The 22,934-nt window shown below is 45.4% G+C and overlaps 1 protein-coding gene across 2 annotated transcripts; it reads right to left on the minus strand.

The window, feature by feature from the left end:
* Positions 1-5,083: 5,083 nt before the first annotated feature.
* On the minus strand, positions 5,084-15,804 carry LOC115078879 (extracellular calcium-sensing receptor-like). 2 transcript variants are annotated; one of them, XM_029581949.1, is made up of 8 exons: positions 15,699-15,804; positions 14,320-14,524; positions 12,074-12,335; positions 11,437-11,728; positions 10,354-11,196; positions 8,084-8,311; positions 6,948-7,071; positions 5,084-6,579 (listed from the first exon to the last, which is right to left on the minus strand). In XM_029581949.1, exons 3-8 carry the CDS (start codon positions 12,310-12,312, stop codon positions 5,654-5,656), a joined length of 2,652 nt encoding a protein of 883 aa, XP_029437809.1. In that variant the 5' UTR covers positions 12,313-12,335; positions 14,320-14,524; positions 15,699-15,804; the 3' UTR covers positions 5,084-5,653. The 2 variants fall into 2 exon arrangements, with proteins under 2 accessions (XP_029437809.1, XP_029437810.1); XM_029581950.1 differs by having other exon boundaries at positions 14,320-14,544.
* Between the last annotated feature and the right edge of the window lie 7,130 nt (positions 15,805-22,934).

A 22,934-nucleotide genomic window follows, 5' to 3' on the forward strand; every position in this document is an offset into this window, starting at 1 on the left:
TACTCAGGTAACTTCCCGCTGGCCACACCGCTAAGTATGGACCTCGTAGATTTTAGTCGCTTTTCTATACTAAATAAATTTCCTGTTCCTTCTTCTTTGCCCTGTAGGTGTGTGTCCTGACAAGACTGTAAGCTCTACGGAGAAGGGACTGTCTCTTCTGTGTATCTGTGCAGCGCTGCGTGCGTCTCGTAGGCGCTTACAGAAATGATGAGCAATAATTTATAAGGAATCAGTCACCAAACAGCAGCAACTTATTATCCCAAAGGCCTGGTTTATGGGCTGAAATTAAGGGATCGGGTGAAAGTCCCTCAGTGCTTTTCTTTATTGTAGGTTTTTTTTTCTGGTGGAAATTTTCTTCCATGCCAAACGCTTTGTCTCACTTTTTATTTTCCTCTCTGCCTGGTTTTTCTCTGACGCTTCCTGTTCACTCTTTCTGCCTCTCTCTGTCTCACACACACATTTCATCTTTCTCTCCATATTCATCAAATTAGCCGAAATGAATGTTTATATCATTAGATTGCGAATACTGACAGATTAAGAAATGAGAGTAAAAGTAACGTCTCCCAAAGATAGGAAAGCAAGGTGGAAGCTGCAGAAATAGCCGTGTATTTTATTTCCTTACCTTTAATGTATCACTTCTTCCAGAACTCTCCTTCCCCCTCGCCCCATACAGCGTTCAGACTCTGACGACTCAGGATCTCAGACAGTGCCGCAGCAGTGACTGCAATCCCCCCCGGCCCCTGACGACTCCCTACATTTATACCGTTCCCTGCCCCTCCTCTGACTGCCAATGATCTCCCTCCGGACAGAATTATGATTATCTCTCATCTCTGTAATGCACTGTCGTACAAGCAAGAGTGTCACTGAGTTCTTTAACGACATTAGTTTCACTCAATTGCTGTACTCTGAGTGTCCATGAGAGACAGTGCAAGCAGGGACAGTGCAGAGGTCTTCCAGATGCACCTCATTCCTGCCCGGCGGCACCTTTAGCTATTCCATTTCTGAGATGCACACACCCACAGCACTGCCACTGCACCTCAGTCCTGCCCTGCAGCACTCCCTGCTCTGAGACCCCACATACATACACAGTTTACCAATGTCCTGTGGCACTTCTTGGTGTTTCAACACTGGGCCCCCAGTAATTGCTCTGCCAATGCACACGAGTTCTGATCTACTCTATAGTCATTATATTAGCAGTCCATATGAAGAATTTGATACATTTATGGCCAGGTGTAACCTTAATCATACATGGCCATTAGTAACCGGCGTCTGGCCCTAGTAGTAAGGACCCGTTGGGAAGAAGCAGTGGAGCACACCACTTTGCCCCAGATCTGATTTGGTGCATTAGTGGGTTCCTGGCAGCTCGAGGGCAGGTTACGCCTGGAATCAATGTGAATTTTTGTTTAGACGTTGAAGCGAGAGGATCTTTTTCTTGGCTTCCCAATTCCTAATTCAGCTTGGGCTCCATTTTTTAAAATTTTTTTTTTACCTCTGACTAGGATAGGAAATAAGGCGACTCCTCGTCTCCACATACCCTGTGACTAGCTGCCCCAACCCCCTGCCGATGCAGGAACAGGCAAGGTGTGTGAAAGTTTTGTGGTGTGTCTGACGGAGCTGGGGTCCCGAGGGGGCCAGCAGCCTTCCCCTTCACTGCCCCTTTATCCTTCACCGTCGCTCAAATGAGAACAAAAAAAAAACAACCACGGAGCTCTCAAGCACACGTCTATACCACAAATGCCGTCTTTTCCTCCCACCGCGTCACCTTTGTTTTAGTATTATTTGAAAGGGTAAATAACCGCCCTTTTTTTGTTTGTTACATTCCACCCCACTCATCATTTTAGAGTTAACCTCTTAGCTCATTTAGGGATGCTGTTCCTCTTGCTTAAGTGGTAGAGTCTCCATTATGGAGCTAGAAGGTTCATCTCCTGATATTGCCAGGTGAAAATTAGCATGTGGCCTTTTCAGGTGCCAGAGTGAGTGCAGAGCCTTCACTCATGAGTCCGGTGGAGCCCATTTAGACTTTCTTGTTAAGAATCCTGAATACTTGCCTTCCAGATTCTCAAGTTTAGATAGTCTTGTGTTTCTCTGTATTTAGACCTCCTTGACATGGAAGTTCACCATGGAATGGCAACAGTTCTGTGGGCTACATAATCTGTTAAACTGGAAATCTCCCCGTCTGCACATGGAAGGGAGTCAGGCGGAAGAGTGTCTGCCTCTTTTTAGCCACCTTCCTGTATCTGGAGGGGCAGTTCTCACTGCCCATAGACCATAGGACCTGAAGGGGTAGAAAGAGAATACAATCATGGGGGGGTTTATGGCCCAGCAATTTCCTTCTGGTCACTGGGCTTCCAGTTCAATTGGAGCCGGCCTCCCTTAGGGCTACAGTGCTATGATGAGCCTTCATTTGCAAAAATCCAGAGTTTTCCCCTTATTTTATTGTCTCCGTTCCAGCTTTCCTAGCTCAGTTATTACAGTGACGAGCCTCAGCTGAGGAAGTCACACACCACGACTGGGTCTGGAAACCCTTTAATCATGGGCCCTAAGTCCGACCACTAGTTGACTGTTATCAATCTCCTCACTATGGGCTGTGAAAGCCTCCTCTGCAGCAGCCCTGGCTCCATCCAGGCTCAGTAGCAGAAACCTGGTCTGGAAATTGAACGCAGGTCCTCTCCATGGCAGCTCTTACCACCGTGTCGGGCCCAAGGAAATGTCTTCTAAAACTCTAAGTTTCCTTTTAAAAAGTGCACTCAGTGAAATAGGAATTTGACACTGTTCGTGATGCCAAAAACGAATGTGGTGCTTATATTTGTCACGCATAAAGTGTGTAATAATAAGATCTATGTGCTCTGGCTGGGTATTGTCTCCATGTGCTCTTTCCGATGTCATGTAACAGACAGGAGGAATGGAATGTGTTAAGGTAACATAAAGTAGGGTGGTACCATGGGCTACTACAGAAGCAAACCCAATGGCCACATCATCACTCACCAAGCCAACTGAGTGCAGAAGTGCCCATTGGTAGGTCTTCGGGTACCAGAGCCATAGGGTCAGATTTTCGAATCTACGCACGAGCGTAGATTTGTGCGCGCAACCCGGCATGCACAAATCTATGCCCGATTTTATAACATGCGCGTGCAGGTGCGTGCATGTTATAAAATCCGGGGTCAGCGTGTGCAAGGAGGTGCACACTTGTGCACCTTGCGCGCGCCGAGCCCTAGGGGAGCCCCCATGACTTTCCCCGTTCCCTCCGAGGCCGCTCCGAAATCAGAGCGGCCTTGGAGGGAACTTTCCTTCCGCCCCCCCCCCCCCCCCCCCCCCCACCTTCCACTCACTTCCCCTACCTAACCTGCCCCCCAGCCCTATCTAAACCCCCCCCCCTTACCTTTGTTAAATAAATTGCGCCTGCCTCTGGCCAGGCGTAGGTTGCGCGCGCTTGCCGAGTGCCGGTACACAATCCCCAGCCTAGAGGGCTTTCGGAGCCCTCTGGCCATGCCCATGCCCCGCCCTGGAGTGCCCACTCCCCGCTCCTTTTTTCAAGCCCCGGGACATTCGCACGCGTCGCTGAGCCTATGCAAAATAGGCTCGGAGCGCGCAGGAGCGGGTTTTAGGGGTTACTCGCATAATATACGCGCGTAACCCTTTGAAAATCCACCCCTAAGTGTTCCCATGGCCAATATGGCCTCGGTCATGGATGCTGCTACCCGAAGGGCACCATAGTGCTGCCAGTAATGTCGCCCCGAGAAGAAGTGCAGAGGCCTCGCTAGAATCTGCAGCACAGCTAGTGGGGTCCGATTAGGAGGAGGAGCGCGGCGGCACTGCCAGGATCACAGGCAGGGGCCTTGTAAGGAGGGGCAGTGTCGCGGCCGTGCCAGAATCTCCAAAGGGGCTTTGAGAAGTAGGAGAAGCGCTTCTAACTACCTCAGCGATATGATTTTTATGTCTGGGAATATTAACCTGGAATGCGGCACATATGCCCAAGCTTTGGAACTCCTTTTTCAAAATGGATTACATCCCAAAAAAAAAAAAGGTCACTATTGAGTTCCTCAGCTGTTCTCGCTGTCCTGCTCATCTCTTGGAGATGCTCCGTTAAGGGGCTGGATGAGTTGGATCCTTTCGGTGTAACACCCAATAACCTGAAGCAATGCTGCCTGCACCCCCACCCCCCAGCTTCACTTTTGTATTTATTCCCTTTCTCCATTTAAACACCCTACCACCACCATCACCATCCTGCCAGAAAATTCCCTCTGGAGAGATGTAGAATTGTGTCTAATTTCATTAGCATGCTGTCACTGCTGGACTCAGTTCTAATTCAAGGGTTTTTCATTTGCTTGGAGAAAGTTTCTTAAAAAGAGAGCCTTATTAGCAAAGGCTGAGGCCTGCCGTAGGGCAGTATTTCCTGAACCTCTTGCAAAACCTTTTCTCCCAGACAAAAAAAAGTGCAGGCACAAGTGATTTCATACTATCAAATATACACAGAGCATACACACACAAACAGAAAAACACACACACACACACACAACACACACACAAAACCAGTGCATTTTCAAATGCACACACACTCCAAGACAATATGACATCTTCTAAGGCCACAAATGGACACCAGCCACAGATGAGGCACTCCAGTACCCTATAAACCAAGGTAGAGGTGCCGGAAGAGTACGGAAAGAGCCTGTGGGGAGGGTGCAGAAACAGGCAGCAGAGGCGAGAGCGCCCCCTAGGAGTTCCTGATAGGTGAGGCATTCTATTTTCTTTGGAGCACATTCACTTCTGCTCCGATTGGGCCAATGGTCAACTGGACATGGCCAACAAACTATGGAATCTAGAAGAGGAATCAAATTTATTACAGAAGCTAAAAAAAAATCTCTGTACTACTATGATAATGAATTTATCTTTCGAAAGGAAAAATTCCATGGGGTAACAAATACTTTTCTGTATTGAAAGGGGTAATTAAAATACATTAGAATTCTTTCCTGCATGAGAGTTGAGTCCACAAGTGATTCACAAGTCTACGAAAGCTCTGATCGAGTACACTATAAACCAAGGTAGAAGTTCCAGAAGTGTATTGAAAGAGCCTGTGATTCCTTCATATAAAACTACATTTTATTGTACATTTTAGTTTTTGTTAAATTATTGTTTTAATTTGTAAAGTGTTTTCAGTGTACACAGCAGAGTACATTCACAGAGCAATGATTTCTTTTATCTAAGCTGCATCTGCACACTGAATAGTTATATTGGAATGAATACAGGGAGTCCTGAAATGTGCCAGTACTGGGCTGGAAGCAATTACTGTCATCAGAGGTGAAGCTGTTCTTTCACCTCAGTAGGTTTCCTCCACTTTTCTTCTCACCCTCTCTCACTTTCCACCTCTCCTGAGTTCTTTCATCTTTCGCTTACTCCCTCCCTCCCTTCCTCCGTTTGCCTCTGTAATTCTTTCTCCATCACAGGTAAAGTACTTATAAAAAAGCCCACAGGAATGAGTTATTATCCAGTAAGGAAAAGAGCTCACAGATGTACTCAATCCAGTAGTCCTTGGATAGACCAAATTGTGGCCCAACTTAGAAACTACTTGAAAGGCCGGTTAGTAATTTCAGTATAGACGTTAATTACTCAAAAATACAATTCACTATATTGTCAACCGAGTATTCCATAGTAGTTTCTAAATGGACTTTACTTTCTTATTCTTGGTCCCTTTCCCTAAGAGCTGTTCCCTGGTGTTCATTTCAGGTCTCAATACCATGATGTAACACTTGGGGAAAAAAATACAAATGAGAATCCCTGCACTGGAAGAGATTATCCCAAAGACTTCCACAGCGACCGTGTACTTCCCCTGGGTGCTCAGATAACTTGGGATGAAGGAAAGCCAGATGCTCAGGAACACGAGCATGCTAAACGTGATCCATTTGGCCTCATTGAAGCTGTCGGGCAACTTGCGTGCAAGGAAGGCCACCACAAAACTGACACATGCCAAGCACCCCATGTATCCCAGCATGCACCAGAAAGCAACATCTGAACATTCATTGCATTGCCATATGATAGTGTCAGTGATCAGTTTCATGTTTTTCTCTGGGAAGGGAGGACATAGCAGCAGCCAGGTGGCACAGATGAGAATCTGAACAAGTGTGGAAGCAGAAACTATCACAATGGGCACCTGGGGTCCTAGCCAACCTCTCAAGTTACTGTTGGGTTTGGTGGCATTGAAGGCGATGACCACCATGATGGTCTTAGCCAAAACACAAGAAACACAAAGGGCAAAGATGATGCCAAAGGCAGATTGGCGTATCAAGCAGGTTGTTGGCCAAGGTTCTCCAATGAAGAGAAAAGAACAAAGAAAACTCATAAATAGAGCTCCAAGAAGAAGGAAAGAGAGCTCCCGGTTATTAGCTTTGACAATGGGCGTATCATGATACTTGATGAAGATGTGAAATACAGCAGTCGTGGTGATGGAGAAGAAACAGGCAACAGCGGTGAGTGTGCCCCCTAGCAGTTCCCGATAGGTGAGGAATTCTATTCTCTTTGGCTCGCATTCACATCTTTGCCAGTTGGGCCAATGATCAACTGGACATGGCCAACAAACTGTGGAATCTAGAAGAGGAATCAAATTTATTATAGAAACTAAAAAAAATCTATGTACTACTAAGATAATGAATTTATCTTTCAAAAGGAAAAATTCCATGGGGAAACAAGTAATTTTCCATATTGAAAGGGGTGATTAAAATACATTAGAATTCTTGCCTGAGTTGAGTCCATCATTTAGTGAACTGATTCACAAGTCTATGAAAGCTCTGATCCAAAGTATTTAATGTTCTAGAAACTTTTATATTACATTGAGGGTATCAGCCACTCATCTGCTCTCATCTTCATGCACTTCCTATAGCCATATATTTGTAAATATTCTTCATTTTTTACATGAAGTATGCCCCCCCCCCCCCCCCACCATGCCATGTTGTTACCTGTCATGTTGGAAATCTCCCCTTCAGCACACAGGAGGCAGTCAAAGCAACAGAGGGGTTGTCCTTTCTGTACTGCCTTCCAGTATCCAGATGGGCAGCTCTCACTGCACACAGAGCGTGGGATCTGAAGAGGGAAAGAAGGAAAGGTCCTTTCGAATTGTAACTAAATATTTTAAATGTAGTTCAAGTGATTATATTTAAGCATTATGGGATCCTGAACTTATTGTGGAATAAAAATTGATTGAAGCTTTTATTTGCGATTTGTATCTACTGGCCACATTAATATCTCGTGACTTCAAGCACACATCATAGTATACCATCTCTAATAGATGAAAGGTACTGGCCCAACCAAGACGCTCCAGTTATCCAATGGGAGGGGTCCTCACTGAGGCTTCTATAGACTTGACTGGAATGATCTGGGTGTAGATGTGAGCCAGGGATCATACCAAGTTTTCAGATCATCTGGGCAGGCCAAGAACTGATGGATAATTAAATTTAAAATTGCATCACAATATCCCATGGTAGGTTGGTTATTAGTGCCCGAGATAAAGTTAACAATCCTTTCGTTTCAAGGCCCTTGATTGCTGATAAGAACCTGATGCTGAGTGGGAAATGGCTCATATTAAGCAATATTATCAACACTGACACAAATTAACAATCAGCAATGATGTATTTTAAGGCATAAATTATTTTCGGTCTTTTATTTTTTGGTTAGCAGTTTCCTACTGCTTCTTTTGGCTCCTAGCTCAATTGAGATCAGCTTTTACAAGTTCTTTGATACTATGAGCCTTCATTTACAATTATCCAAGAGTTTACCTCTCGTTTTACAACTCCTCCCTCTAGCCCAGCCATTGTAGGAACAGTCCTTGGCCAAGGTCCACAGGGCGCAACATTATCCACACCGTGTGCACCCTGGGCCTTGCTACTAGGTGTAACTAGAGGTGACGGGCTCCTTCCCCAACATGTTGAGTGATGGCTTGGGTGTCTTCCTCTCAAGGGTTGGGAAAGCTGCCTCCACAGCATTCTCCAGCCCTGGCCAAATCAAGAAGCAGAATCCAGGCTTGAAAATCAAACTCAAATCTCTATGCTACTCAGCCATTAGGTCAACCCCACCATTTCTTTATATGAGCAGGTACCTCCGCATGTTGTGTGTTCCACCAGATGGCGCTGATATTTATCGATAGCTCCTGCCCTCTGGATGCTCTGGAATCAAAGCTTCCCACCTTGACGTAGCGGATGGCACCATCAGGCTTCAGGTTCCAGTTGATGATGTCATACACGGCAGGGGGGTTGCCAGCACTGTCATAGTACATCTCCTCCCCCAGCTTGTTCCAGAAGTGCACCTTCTTCATGTAGTGCAGCAGCTGGAAGACATTTTTTAAAAATCCATAAAGGATTTCAGTGAGGTTGATATTTAAAGGATTTGTCCAGCTAACTTTTGGAGTTCACTCCATTCCCTAGCTAAATTTTGTCTGGGCAACTTTATCTGGGTGCAGTCAATGGAAATCTTATCCAGGTAAGTTCCACAGAATGTCAGTTTAAAATTATCTGGGTAACTTTATCTGCTTCCAGCTTACACTTTAAAGACCTCAGTATGAATGTGCAGGTTTCCTCTTTAGACTACAACTATTTGTGAAAATAAAAGTGAGCAATACACAAAAGAGTCTCTCTGCTGGCATGAACTAATAGATCTGCTATTTCTGACCATTGACAAACTTGGCAGTTCAAGAGAGAGCAGGAGATGGGCAGGTAGAACAAGAAAGGGGGAGTTTTGTAACATCGCACATAAAAAATGTTGACAAGTATGTACAGAAGTTACACCTATTTTCAGAGCAGTCTTACGCACATAAATCCACCTTGAAAAATTAATCCAGCAAAACTATCTCTCAGAAGTTCAAGTTTCTACAACGCTGGCAAAAGCCTTTTCATGAAAATTTATGCATATTCGGTGTAATTTTGCAGAATACACGCATAAGTCCATAAGTCCAACCATCCCCCGCCAACTATGCCCCCAAGAACCCCTCTGCTCAGTCTGGGTAAACTTATACGTGAATGTGGCATACGCGCATTCATTTTTCTGCATATCAGGCGAGCAAGATGGTGAAAGGCTAAGTCTGCGCGTAATGTTGTGGTCCCAGTCGCTGCGCTGGCAACCGGGACCTTACCTTGCCGTCCACGGGTCCGGGGGCCGCCAGCTGGTGCGCCGCTCCTCGGGCCTGGAGTTGAGCAGCAGCCGCCGCGTTCCGGCGGACCCGCACAGCCTGGTCGGCGGCGTCCCCACGAGGGAGACGCCGCCGAGTCTCGGAGCATTGCCCCTCCCCTGCTAGGCGCGCGCGCGAGGAGTGGCAAGTTAAGGGCCGTTTCCCGCCAGACCACGGGCCGCCTCTTTTCTGACGTCAGACGCCGGCTGGTATTTAAAGCCGGCGTCTGCCTTCAGTCAGTGCCTTGCAACTAGGGTACTTGGTTCCCTGTTGCAGTGTGCTGCGGACGTTGTCCATTCTCTTCGGACCCTGTCTTCAGCTCCAGCTTCGGACCCTGTTTCCAGCTCCAGCTTCGGACCCTGCCTTCAGCTCCAGCGTCAGGTTCGGATCCTGTCTTCAGTTCCAGTTCCAGGTTCGGATCCTGTCTTCAGTTCCAGTTCCAGGTTCTGCTTCGGTTCCAGTCCCGGACCTTCCCGTTCCTCCCGGCTTGCTTCCCCGGTGCTGACCTCTGCCTGTTTCCGATTCTGCTCGCCAGCCGCCTGCCTTGACCTCGGATCGTCTCATCAGAGTGCTGCTTGCCTAAGTCCCAGCGGTCCGGGCTCCTACAGGCTCCTCCTGGGGGGAGCCTCTGACTTCCAGGGTGAAGTCATCTTCGTCCACTGCCTAAGTCCCAGCGCCTCGGATCCTCAAGGGCTCCTCCCGGGGGGATTCGGGCTTCCAGGGTGAAGAGCTTCACTTCGCTTACCGGTATCCGCCTCCTGGCCTGTACTCTCTCCATGGAGACTCCTTCTTCCATCATACTCTCTCTCCGTCAGGCCGGCTCAAGGGTCCACTACTATCCGCACAACACGTAAAACATTGTATTATCCACAGATATCCTTTGAAACTTACCCTCCAAGGGGGCTATTTTTTACCCTTCTGCTTTCGACGCTTACATTTTATTCACAGTTGTTTCACCAGCTCTCAAAAAACAAATATTAGCAGAAATAGTGCTTCAAAATTGCGAATAGATTTACTTGAAAAGTATGAATGGAGATATGAAAATGCCATCTACACATATACTTTGCCTCCCCCCAACCTAAACATACCCCTGAAGAAAGCCAGCTCTCAGTGTGGCTACAAGGTTGCGTGTTGTGGTACATTACACGCACTTTTATCCTCATCGAACAAATTAATGCATTATGGAAAACTATTTTGCTTCTTACCTGCCATGGTTTGAAATCCTGGATATCTGCACATCTTTTGTTGGTGAAGGGTCCTTCCCCTGGCACACAGGATTTCATGCTCTGTAAAGCATGTGCCACAGAATAAATTGCATTGTAGACATTGTAACTGATCCTATTATCGTCCTCTATGGAAGTTTGGCTTTTAAACTCTTCTAGTTTTTCACTCCCGGTGCACAAGTCTCTAGTGGTATTGAATTTGCTAGTAGCTTGGGTTGGAGGATTTTCATAATTTTGCAACTGACACCTGAAGGTCTCTTCCCAGAATGACTTAATAAATATGTCACTGGGAGAAGAGAAAGGACGTAAGTTGCGCAGGAAGTCCCTGAAGCCATGTATGTCACCTTCATGGACTGTTAAGCCAATGGTGCCACTTAACGTGTAAGAAAGTTCCTTGGTGGAAATAACGGGGGAAGTTGACCATCCCTCTGTAGCAATCCACACCTTCCCAGTGATGTGATGCTTGGCAAAATTCTCCATCACTGGTAGCATGTTGTGACCAGAAGAAAAGACGAAGATGACATTGGCAGAGGATCTCTTGACTGTCTCAGTGATGTGGTAGATTTTCTCTCTCACTGGTACCACTGGGAATGTCTCATGAAAAGCAACACATGCTCCAATTGCCTGTAGCTCCTTTTTCAACAGCTGTGATCCATATTCCCCATAGTCATCCTCGCTAGACACCAATCCCACCCATGTCCAGCCAAAGTGTGCCACCAGCTGGGCAAGCCCATGGACCTGGATATCATCACTCGGGATGGTGCGGAAAAAGGATGGAAACTGGATCTTATCATTCAGGAGAGGACTAGAGGAAAAAAAGCTGACCTGGAAAAGCAGAAGCAGTTACTCAACTCTGAGAACAAACCCAATAAAATAACACCTAAATTGGCATCATTCTCCAAACTTCTCAAAATGGCTGCTTTGTTGAGCCAACGAGTCCATTATATTTGGACATTAGCAACCTAAAAACTCTTGTAAGGATTTTGCTGGTTCTTCTTGCAGTATATGGTAGGTACACTATATTCCTCTAAAAGATATATTTCTGATTTGAAAATGGACTCTTACCTGAGGATATCTGTAAAGCCCTAACAATCTCGCCAAGGAAATGGAGATGGTAGATCGGGATTCACCAATGACAGCTGACAGAAGAGCCTGTCTCTGGCACTGGTAGTTCAGGATGGGCTTGTTCTGCCCATTCACAATCCGGGAAGTGCCTTCTAGAGCCCTTCTGAGGGAGTAGCAACTATCATAGATCAGGAAGCCCAAGGAGATGTTGGGAAGGATGGCCTGGTCTTGGTTAATCTCATTGATGGCGAAGACCATGGCTTGAACCCATCCATAGGTCCTAACATTGAACCTGGAAGGAAATCCAAAAAAGAAGGAGAACTGTGGAAGATGATTAGTTTTCTGAAATGTGGTATGATTAGCTAAGCTGAAATAGATAAGAACATTTTGCTAGTGGAACTATTTGTCGTGATAGAATCTTTGGGTTGGATTCCTGAGGGTCCTCTGAAGCAAATAAAAGTCTCTGTTCTGCTGTTCAGTTGATAAATTGGGAGTGGAGAAAACACTTTACAGACTGATACTGGGACCTGGATGACCATTAGACATCAAAAAGCAGCCAGAACACTAGGGCAGTATTATGTTGGGGATTTGACCATCCTGCAAAGAGGATATGCGGTAAAGAAGTAATAAGTCTTACGTTTGGCAGAAGACAGGCTGCTCAACTGAAGGCCATTCAGGCATTTTCCAGTCAGCGGTCACTGGGAATATCCCACCAATCAGGATGTCCCCATCCTGTCTGAAACCTGCTTCCTCTAGACCTCTCAGTGTGCAGCCTGAGGCGTCGACTGGGCTGATGGGCAAGGGTATCATCAGCAGGACCGCCAGCCTGGCCAGGATCATGGCTGGGGAATTTCTCACTGGAATTACTGAGGTCATTGCTGGTCATCAGTGGGCGTCACCTGTTGTACAAGAAAAAAAGACCAGAAATCTTCATAAGCAGTGCTTAATTTTTAAAAGTTAACATAGGTCCCGATGAGTCTCGGTGGAGGATGAAGATCTTCGGAAGGTGGTGAGAAATTCTCTGTGGTGCCTTTTCCTCCTCTTTCAGCTGCTGCCTGCTCCAGATGCTCTCTGGTGGCCATCTTTTTCCAAGATACCTGCCTCCCTCCCCCCCCCCCCCATCTTTTCCATGCTCTGTGCAGGGCAATGCCTTGGGACATTTCCGCGTTAGCAACTTCCTCAGAGGGCATTTTTATGACCTTTCTCACGTGCCTCTTTATCAGGCGGATTTTAAAAGCCCTATGGGCGCCAATGCTGGGAGTCAGGCGGGTATCTCGGGCCAGTGCATGCCGCGTGGATTTGAAGAAGCGCCCGCACACGCACAAATTGGGGCCGGGCATGGGTGGAGTCTGGGTGGGCATGGGCGGGCCACGGGCATTCCACGCCTGTAACCTGAAGTACACACACATGTAAATATTTACACGCACACCAGGCTCCCTTACTGCGTCACTTTACTTCTGCTATGGATGGTGTGTAAGTTTTAAAATTAAAAAAAATCAAGGCTAGCCAGTGGGGTTTGAAGGGTCGGGGCTAATAGGGTAAAAGGGAGGCTATCTACCTAGGGGCGTTAGGAAGTCCTGTCCTCTACCGGGGTGAAGAGGGATTGAAATGAGGAAATAGGTATTTGCGTCGGCGCACGAGCCTACCAAAATCCCGCAGTAGAGGCAGTATTTGAGCGCACATGCATTATCCATATAAAGTTGCACTCATATGTACACACATACTGCCGATTTTATATTGTGCGTGCATATCCGTCCCTGTGTCTCTCCCCTTCGCTCCCCCTTCCTTGCATGTCTCTCCCCTTTGTGTCTCTGCTTTTCTCTTCTCAGCTCCTTCCATGCATCTCTGCTTTTTTCCCTTCTTCCAGGGCTAGTGATACTGCTGCTACCTATCATTTTTACGGCGCTTCTAGAGATGTGCGGCACTGTGCAGGTGCACATGAGGGGGACGGTGCCAGGGCTGACACGAAGGCCTGGGCTCAGCCAGCGCCGGGCGCCTTGAAGCTCAGTGACATCACTCGTCTCCACCCAGGGGGCCCCTTGCAGTGCTCGACCCCCATGCAGTTACCCTGCTTGCCCTCCCCTAAAGCCAGCCCTGCTCCCTCCTTTCTCTCCTGTGTCCCTCTCTTTTTCCCTCTGCTCGTCTCTCTCTTCTCTCCCTCCTTGTTTGTCCCCCACTTTTATCTCTGCCCTCTCCCTTGAGTGTCTCTGTGCTGTTCTCTCTCCTCCCTCTGCTTCTATACTCTTCTCTCTTCCTTGTATCCAGTGTGCCTCTCTACATTCTTCTTTCATCTCTCTCCTTTTTTTTGCCTCTGTTCTCTATCCACGCTTTGGGTTTCTGTCTGCTCTGCTTCCCACCTCCCTCCCTGTCTCTCTCCTCTCCCTCCCTCCTTCCCTGTATATCCCTTCCATGAGTGTCTCTGCTCTTCTTTCCCCTCCCTATCTCCACTCTTCTCTCTCTCCCCTTCCTCCATGTATATCTCTCCCCTGTGTGAGTGGGTCAGCTCTTCTTTCTTCTCCTATGAATCTCTCTTCTCTCTCCCCTCCCCCCTCCTATGTGTCTTTCCTGCTGTGTTTCTGCGCTTTTCTATTTTTCCCCCTCCCCTCTCTCTGAGGCTCTCTACCTGGTTCCTTGCTCTACATAATGGGTGGGAGGCATTTTGTGGCAGGCCAGAGTCAGCCGCATATCTCTGGTTTTCAGAGATAGCCACTTAACCAATCCAACAAACTCTGGTCGCTCCGTAGGGTTGACTAAGGCTAACTTTAAGATAGCCAGGTACATTCAGAGGCGCTGCCGTGCCACTGAATATCCCCGTGAAGTTAGATAGCTACATCTGGCTAACTTAACTAGCTGTTCCGTGGTGGAACATCAGCCCCATTGTACCTGCAGCTCAACAGAGTCCAGCCTTGTGTCCAACGTTCCCCAGGGGTGGAGATCCAATTTATCTTGAATCTTCAACTCCCGGACTCCTTCTGCAGTTGATCTCTTAAGAGGAAAAGGTCCTTTACTGGATACCGGCACGGAAGGTATGTACAGGTCTTCTCCCTCCTTACGTTACAGGGATGGCCTCACCAGCAGGAATAGGATTCTACCAAGGCACAACCAAAACTGGAAAAATACAAACTTCTTCCAAAAATCCTTATTACTCACAGGAAGGAATAGTCCCTACCAGGCAAGAGGTGCACTGGAACTGAGCACATCCCCAAACAAGACAACACACACAGGAACCCAAAACAGCTCCTGCCTCCTCAAAATCTAAACATACAGTACCTGAATGTAATCTGCTTTGAAGTGCATGAAAATCAACTGACCACTCCATACATGGCTCCAACCCCCTTTCTGGACAAGCAACTGAACCAATAGAGACCATCCTCGAGGGGAGGTGCTGCAGAAAATGGTCTGTCCCACCAGCTATCACCTACCTACCAGAGCAGGGTTCTATTGCCACCTAGTGGACAACCAGGGTTTTACCAGACTTAAATTTATCCAGGTAGCACCACAATTCAGCGTTACCTGGAGAAACCTTGACGGGTAATAATGGTGGAAGAAACTTCTGCCCTAAAACTACCCCAATAATTTTACCTGGGTAACTTCAGGCGGGTACATTCAGCGGCAGGCTCACCAGTCAATGCCGCTGTAACTTTACTCAGGTAACTTCCCGCTGGCCGCACCGCTAAGTATGGACCTCATAGATTTTAGTCGCTTTTCTATAATAAATAAATTTCCTGTAGCTTCTTGTTTGCCCTGCGTGTGTGTCCTGACAAAACTGTAAGCTCTACGGAGAAGGGACTGTCTCTTCTGTGTATCTGTGCAGCGCTGCGTGCGTCTCGTAGGCGCTTACAGAAATGATGAGCAATAATTTATAAGGAATCAGTCACCAAACAGCAGCAACTTATTGTCCCAAAGGCCTGATTTATGGGCTGAAATTAAGGGATCGGGTGAAAGTCCCTCAGTGCTTTTCTTTATTGTAGTTTTTTTTCTGGTGGAAATTTTCTTCCATGCCAAATGCTTTGTCTCACTTTTTATCTTCCTCTCTGCCTGGTGTTTCTCTGACGCTTCCTGTTCACTCTTTCTGTCTCTCTCTGTCTCACACACACATTTCATCTTTCTCTCCATATTTCATCAAATTAGCCTAAATGAATGTTTATATTATTAGATTGCGAATACTGACAGATTAAGAAATGAGACTAAAAGTAACTTCTCCCAAAGACAGGAAAGCAAGGTGGAAGCTGCAGAAATAGCCGTGTATTTTATTTCCTTACCTTTAATGTATCACTTCTTCCAGAACTCTCCTTCCCCCTCGTCCCATACAGCGTTCAGACTCTGACGACTCAGGATCTCAGACAGTGCCGCAGCAGTGACTGCAATCCTCCCCGGCCCCCGACGACTCCCTACATTTATACCGTTCCCTGCCCCTCCTCTGACTGCCAATGATCTCCCTCCGGACAGAATTATGATTATGTCTCATCTCTGTAATGCACTGTCGTACACGTAAGAGTGCCACTCGGTTGGTTAATTACATTTGTTTTACTCAATTGCTGTAATTTGAGTGTCCATGAGAGACAGTGCAAGCAGGGACAGTGCAGAGGTCTTCCAGATGGCACTGTAAATGCACCTCATTCCTGCCCAGCGGCACCTTCTGCTATTCCATTTCTGACCCACAGCACTGCCAATGCACCTCAGTCCTTCCCTGCAGAGCTCCCTGCTCCCTGCTCTAAGATCCCATATATACTGCTTTGCCAATGGACCTCAATCGTGGCCTGTGGCACTTCTTGGTGTTTCAACACTGGGCCCCTACTAACGGTTCTGCCAATGCACACAAGTTCTAATCTACTCTATAGTCATTATATTTGCAGTCCATATGAAGAATTTGATAAATTTATGGCTAAGTGTAACCTTAATCATACATGGCCATTAGTAACCGGCGTCTGGCCCTAGTAGTAAGGACCCGTTGGGAAGGAGCAGTGGAGCACACCACTTTGCCCCAGCTCTGATTTGGTGCATTAGTGGGTTCCTGGCAACTCGAGGGCAGGTGACACCTGGGATGGGTGTCGTTTTCTGTTTAAAAGCTGAAATGAGAGGATCTTTGTGGTGGCCTCCCAATTCCTATTCAGCTTGGACTCCATTTTTACATTTTTTTCCTGAATAGGGTAGGAAGCGAGACAGCTCCTCGCCTGTACCCACCCTGTGACTGGCGGAGTGTGCCTCAGTATTTGTGATTCTGTCTTTGCTGGTTCCCCTGGTCCTGCCCAGCCTGGGATGCCCTTCTGCTCTGGGCAAGGCTTGGAAGAGAGAGAAAAACCTAATTTTACTACCTCGCACCCAGTGGCTGGATTGTGGCATCTCTGCATTTTTAGATTTTGGGGAAATTTTATAAAGTTTTGTTTTGGGAGGACATTTTTGTGCCCACCCTTCCTGCCCAAAAGTGGAGTGAGGAAAGAAGAGGGTTTTGGTTTCCCCCTGCTGTGTGAATTTGGGGATTTTTCAGTCTGAAAGTTCCAGCCTATCAGAGAGGAGATTTCACCTGCAGGACCCCCCTCCCAGGAAAATAGGGACGGAGAGGAGCGGAGTTTTACAGTCCAGCAATGGAAGAACCAGCAAAGACGGGAGATTCCCTCCCATCCTGGGCGTCTTCTTTTCCACCTCATTGGAGGAAAGGGACATACACACACAGAGGAGCTTCATACGGATCATGGATGTAACTCCAGGAAAGGGTGTTTGCTGCTATGCGACTACCGTTGGTCATGTCAGACAGGGAACTTCAACTTTTTAATCCGAGTCTCCAGTCTGATTTGTTTGGCCTTGGAACTCAAAGGAGCCGAAGCATTGGGTTTGCACCCCTGGAGTGGCTGTTGCACATTACCCTGGGCTTGCAGGTACATCTGCTCCCCCACTAATCCCAGAATCCATGCCAGGTTGGATGAGACTTTTTATCAGGACTCAGCCCTGGGATTGAATGTGACCCTCTACCTTTCTAGCCAACACTAGAGTAGGGATATATATGGTTCAGTGTGCTCACTGCCACATACATATATCTCTCTTTCTCTGTAGGACCATGTATGTACATAACTCTATTTATCTGACTAGATACGATATATGTGTGTGTCAGAGTGAAAGCGAGAAACCTGATTTGCTAGCAGTAATGTGAGAATGATTGTGACATGTACATTCCTTTTCCAGTGTTAGCCAATGGTGAGGCAGAGCTCAAAGAACGTTTGATGATATCACAATGCACTGAGAATTTTACCAGAACCACACAGAGCAGATGTAGTTATCTATATAGAAAAGAAAACACCATGTAGAATTTATTTCTCATTTTTTATTTAATGGCAAATGATATAAAATTTTATGTCTGCCATAACGTTCTCCCAGTCGGTCTGTCCTTAATAATTTGGCAACTCTTGGGTACTGAAGGCGATATACACATAGTGTGTCTGACCCGGTCATGGGCTGTTAAAGTGGGGGTTAGGAAGCAGGACAAGATAAGGCCCCGCCCAATTCTGAAACAAGTTCAGGTCGTTCGTCATGCAACGAGGCTTCCTCCTCCCGTTCACATTGATCCACAACAAGTTTCGGAGTCATCTGGTTTTTAAAGTATGGGGGGATGATAGGACTCAGCAGTGCATGTGAAGCGGATAGTAAGAAAGAGAGACTGGGGTTAGATATTTATTTATTGTGAATGTTCAGTCTGATTAAAAGTTTTGCAGGTGCATAAGAGAGGATGGCTGCAATAGAAAAAAAAAAGCAGTTAACACTACAGTGCAAACTCTATGTTATAAAGACAGGCAGGCTTCAGACTTAACCACGTTGAAACAAACTTTTCATCCACGGGCCTTGCACCAGTTTTTAAAGAGGAAATACATGCCTCCTTTCTCTTTGAAAATCGGCAGGGGTTCTTAAGCTCCATCCCTCCGTGAAGAAGGGACCCGGAGGAGGGTGAATTAGTGTGAATTTGGCAATTTATGGGGAATATTGCACTTGTATATATTGATGTGTTTTGGGTTGAATTTTCAAAGCTACATACAGACATTAATTTGGGTTTTGCAATTGGAAAAGGCTCTACTTGACAAGACTAGTGATGAGGCACACTAAGGGCCTCTGCTGGTGGGGAGGAGTCATGAAGGTAGGATAAATCTTAACAGTATGTACCCTCCCTATGTTTATATTTGATGCTTTTATTAATAATTGAGCAAGGTTGCAGGAAAGCTGGGACTTATTCAGTTTAGTTTAATTATTTCCCAATAGGCCTCTGTTTCCCTTAGAACCAATATTGGAAGCTATGAAGTTCTCACCTCCCTGTTTAAGAGATTGAACAAGGACAGTGCCTGGCTAGTGCAGCAGATTCTTGGGCAGGTCTCCTATACCCAACAAGTGCAGGAGCACTGGCGGCTGTTGGGTCCCTCCTGGATCCCACTCCAATCATTGAGAGAGCAACCCACTGGCGAGGAAAAGGAAAGCAGTCCTTGCTGACTCTTCATAGCTTCTCTGGATAATGTCCCCAACTAGCAACTCATGGACTCATCTTTATAGCTTTAGACAATTGACCTACTCTGTAGGAGATGGAGCTATCACTCAATGCACACACTATACCCATTGAACCTTCCTGTGCTGGAAATTTCCACATTTTAGCTTGTGGTGAAGAATAGTAGACTTTATATCAGTATAATCTGCTTGGTGCATGAACAGGCAATACATAACCAGTTTTTCTGGTGCTCGTCAAGATAAGTCAGCTTCATTAAATCATGGAATACACCAGTTGTTGCCGACTGTAGAGATGGGCAAGGTTTTATCAATGGTTGACCAATCCTCTTGCCAGAAATTAGAAAATCTTGATCATTCCCAAATTATATGTCAGAGATTTTCATCTCCCTCTGAATACCTCCAGCGTGCACCATTGCTGCCTGGCCCTACTTTAGCTAGCTTAGCAGGTGTTCAAACCATCTGGTCCTTTTTCTTCCCTGACCTAAACATGCCTTCGGGAATGCCTCTGATTTTATTCATTTTTTATTTATTGCTTGCATTTATGAATTGCGCTATCCCTAAGACCCTGGGTGATGTACACCTAGCTACCAAGATGAACAGGATTATCTTTCACTCAAGTAGCTGATTACTTACTTTGGCTAGAAGGATGCCTGTATCCAGTCCGGTCAGACGTCGCTTGCTGCTGTTGCTGTATTGCATTAGTTTTCATACAAACGATATTATGTCCTTCTGTTGCACAGGCCTGCACTGTGTGTGTGCCAGGCCAGAGTTTTTCTTATCTATTCAATTAGCAGTAGAGACCCTTTGACTCATGAGCCGATGCAGCAACTGAAGGAAAGGGTGGGAGGCGGGGGAGATGTGTCTGCAAGTGTATGAGGGAGACTTATCTCTTGCTTCAGAATATACCGTCCTTGAGCTAGCCATGCAGTTTCTAAGTGTGCTGGAAGGAATATCATTTTGCCAGTGGTTGCTAGATCTCCATGTTCCATGCCGAATGTCCTTGAAACTGCCGGGCATACATTTCTTTTCTTTTGAGGGGCAAGTAATTGTGTTCATGATGTCATCCAGAATTATACTGGTGCAAAGGTGCAAAAGAAGCTGACAGCACTTCACTTGACTGACTTAGGCCTCACTACTAATGCTAGGCTCATGTTCACGTCCAAACAGCACTATGCCAACTCTGACACTCTCCCACCCCCTCTAAAGGGATTGATAGGAATGGGCATGACTGAATAAGCCTAATCAGTACAGGGATGTCATAAACAAACATTGCTAAGAGCAAATCATCAATAGGAAGACACGTTACTGGCAACAAGAAAAAAAAACTCAGCCAGGAAAGTTATGCAAATTTCTTTAGCCGATGTGAAAACAATTAGTGCAATATGTAATATAATATCAAAAATTGTGTAACAGTCATAATAGAATTAAAATTTTAACAGCAATCAGAATTTCTGTTATGTAATGTAAGATGATAATAACTGAAGTAAAATGAATACGAATATGGATATATGTTTGAATGAAAAGCAGTTAAGGAATACATGAACAAGTCATTGCTTTTCATTTTTCCTTTTTCTTGAAAATTAATTACAGATAGTAAATTCATCATAATAAAGTGCAAAAATGCAATCAGTAAATATATATGTATGCTGGTTTATAAGAAAGCTTCATGTAGATGCAAAGTATGTATCTGATGAGAGAGGACAAGCTGAATTGAGGAGACAAGGACAAGTTGAGTAAACTTGACAGCTAACAGTGGATAGAAAAATTTCTTAAGCAGGCTAGTAATGGAAGGAAGCCATCCCCTAAAAAATGTTCCTCCCTGAGTGTCTCCCAAGTTCCTCAATGTCCATTGCTAATTTGAATAATAATTGAGAGTCTGGGGAGAGTTTATCGGTCAGAAAATGGATCTCTTTCTTAAGACAATTCAGGGACCAAGATAAAAATGGATGAGTCCAAATACATTTCTACAAAGAAATATTAAAATCCAGATGGCGGCGTAAAGTTTAGGAGCTGGGATGGAGAGATTTTTACAAACATGCATAGTATGGGCGGGACATGTGTAGTTGAAATTGCAACCAGAAATAACAGTAACATTGCACAAGCATAGATTAAGATGTTCAACAATAATAAACACTTGATCATCAGCAATAAAAAATGGACATGAAGTTCTAATGCAAAGGCACCATTGATTGTATCTAGCTATCAAGGAATGATTAGTATGAGATACAGAAAAGGCAAAGGTACCAGCAAGAATATAACCTTCAGAGTAGGATTCCAGATTATTGTCACAAGCAAAATGGTCATTTCTAGCAAAGAGAGTTCAGCAACAATACCCAGGGCCCCATACACCCCATCAAGTTACTGCTGAGCTTGGTGGCATCAATGGTCTTGACTAACACATAAGAGGATGGAGAGGGGCATCCAAGGCCAGCTGATGAAACAAACAAGCCATTGGGTGAGGAACTCCTGATAAGATCATAGAATAGAGGAAACTCATCACCAAGGCCCCCAAAAGAAGGAAGGAGAATTCTCGATCATTGACTTTGGTGATAGAAGTATCTCCGTACTTGATGGAGATGCATAGTATAGCAGCCAAGGTGATAGAGGTGAAAGAGGAGACTGCATCAAGTGGATATTGATAGAAAAGGAATTCTTTTGTCTTTGGGACACATTCACATCTTTTCTCATTGAGCTATTGAATGCTTGGGTATGGATATTTTGTATCAATGGGCCTGAAAGTTCATTTTCCCAGGGAAAATCCCCATTGAGTCTCCCTTTGAAAATCTGTGGAAAGCACTAAGCAGGAAATGTGGTTACTTTGGTGCCCAGGTAGTTTTGCATCTACTTTGAATCAGGTTCAAAGTTTATGCATGAAAATGCATGGGGAAATTTCAAAATGAAACCTCCATGTATTCTTTCACTCCCTGACCTAACCCCACCTCATTTTCCATGTATGCTAAAGGCCATTTAAAGTAACAGCATGTGTTTACGTGCTTAAAAAGATTGCGCCCAGTAAAATTAGAAAGTATGGCTGGGTGAGAGACAAGCTCTTCTCTATTCTCACAATGGCTCAAACCTTGTGTCAGGAACTGCCTTCTCTTAACATCAATGCAATTCATTTGTTTGCCTATGATTTGCTGACATATGGAGTCACTGCTGTGGAAGATGAGATGTTTCACCCATTTAAGCAGTCATACTAGTAACTTGTTTCCAGCTTATTTGCAGCCCATTGCCAGTCAACGTACATCCAGGACATGAGCCCCAGACTCTTTCTGGGTTTCAGTTATATAATAAGAGTAAGATATTGGATTAATATATTTAATGCAGAATAAATAACAGAATGATAGTGAGAAAGGATATGAGTAATTGGGCTAAAGGATAAAGAACATGAGAACATAAGAATTGTCATGCTCGGTCAGACCAAGGTCCATCCAGCTCAGCATGCTGTCTCCAACAGTGGACAATCCAGGTCACAAGTACCTGGCAGATCCCATAAAGTAGATCTAATTCCTGTTATTCACTCCCAGGAGTTAGCAATAACTTTATTTAGCCTACTTGGCCAATAATGTGTTACGGACTTTTCTTCCAGTCTTTTAACTCTGCTATGTTAGTTGCCTTGATTAAGTCTTCTGGCAACAGAGATACTGTTTGATCTAAACTAGACATTCCTGCCAAAAACTATAATTGTGATTTTAAGATCGTTGAAACAAAATTAATGTCTAGCCTCCTGCTGAGAATCTGTGGAAAGCTCATAGAATGTACATTTAAAAGTGCAGGGATGGTGAACAAAAATGTTGCAGTCCAAAAACAAACGTTTGGGATGCAATAGCACGACATTTCTTCCAGCAGTGTTGAGTAGATCTTGCCAAGTCAGGAAACACCCAGACCTTCTGCCTTTTAAATAAGGCTGATCAGTTAAGGAAAATTAAATAGAAAATACAGCTATTTTCCAAATTTTCCAACTTCTGTTGTATTGCTGTTTGTTCTTGAATGAAACATGATTGAACATCAGAAAC

Source organism: Rhinatrema bivittatum, chromosome 16, assembly GCF_901001135.1.
Source record: "Rhinatrema bivittatum chromosome 16, aRhiBiv1.1, whole genome shotgun sequence".
Lineage (NCBI taxonomy): Eukaryota > Metazoa > Chordata > Amphibia > Gymnophiona > Rhinatrematidae > Rhinatrema > Rhinatrema bivittatum.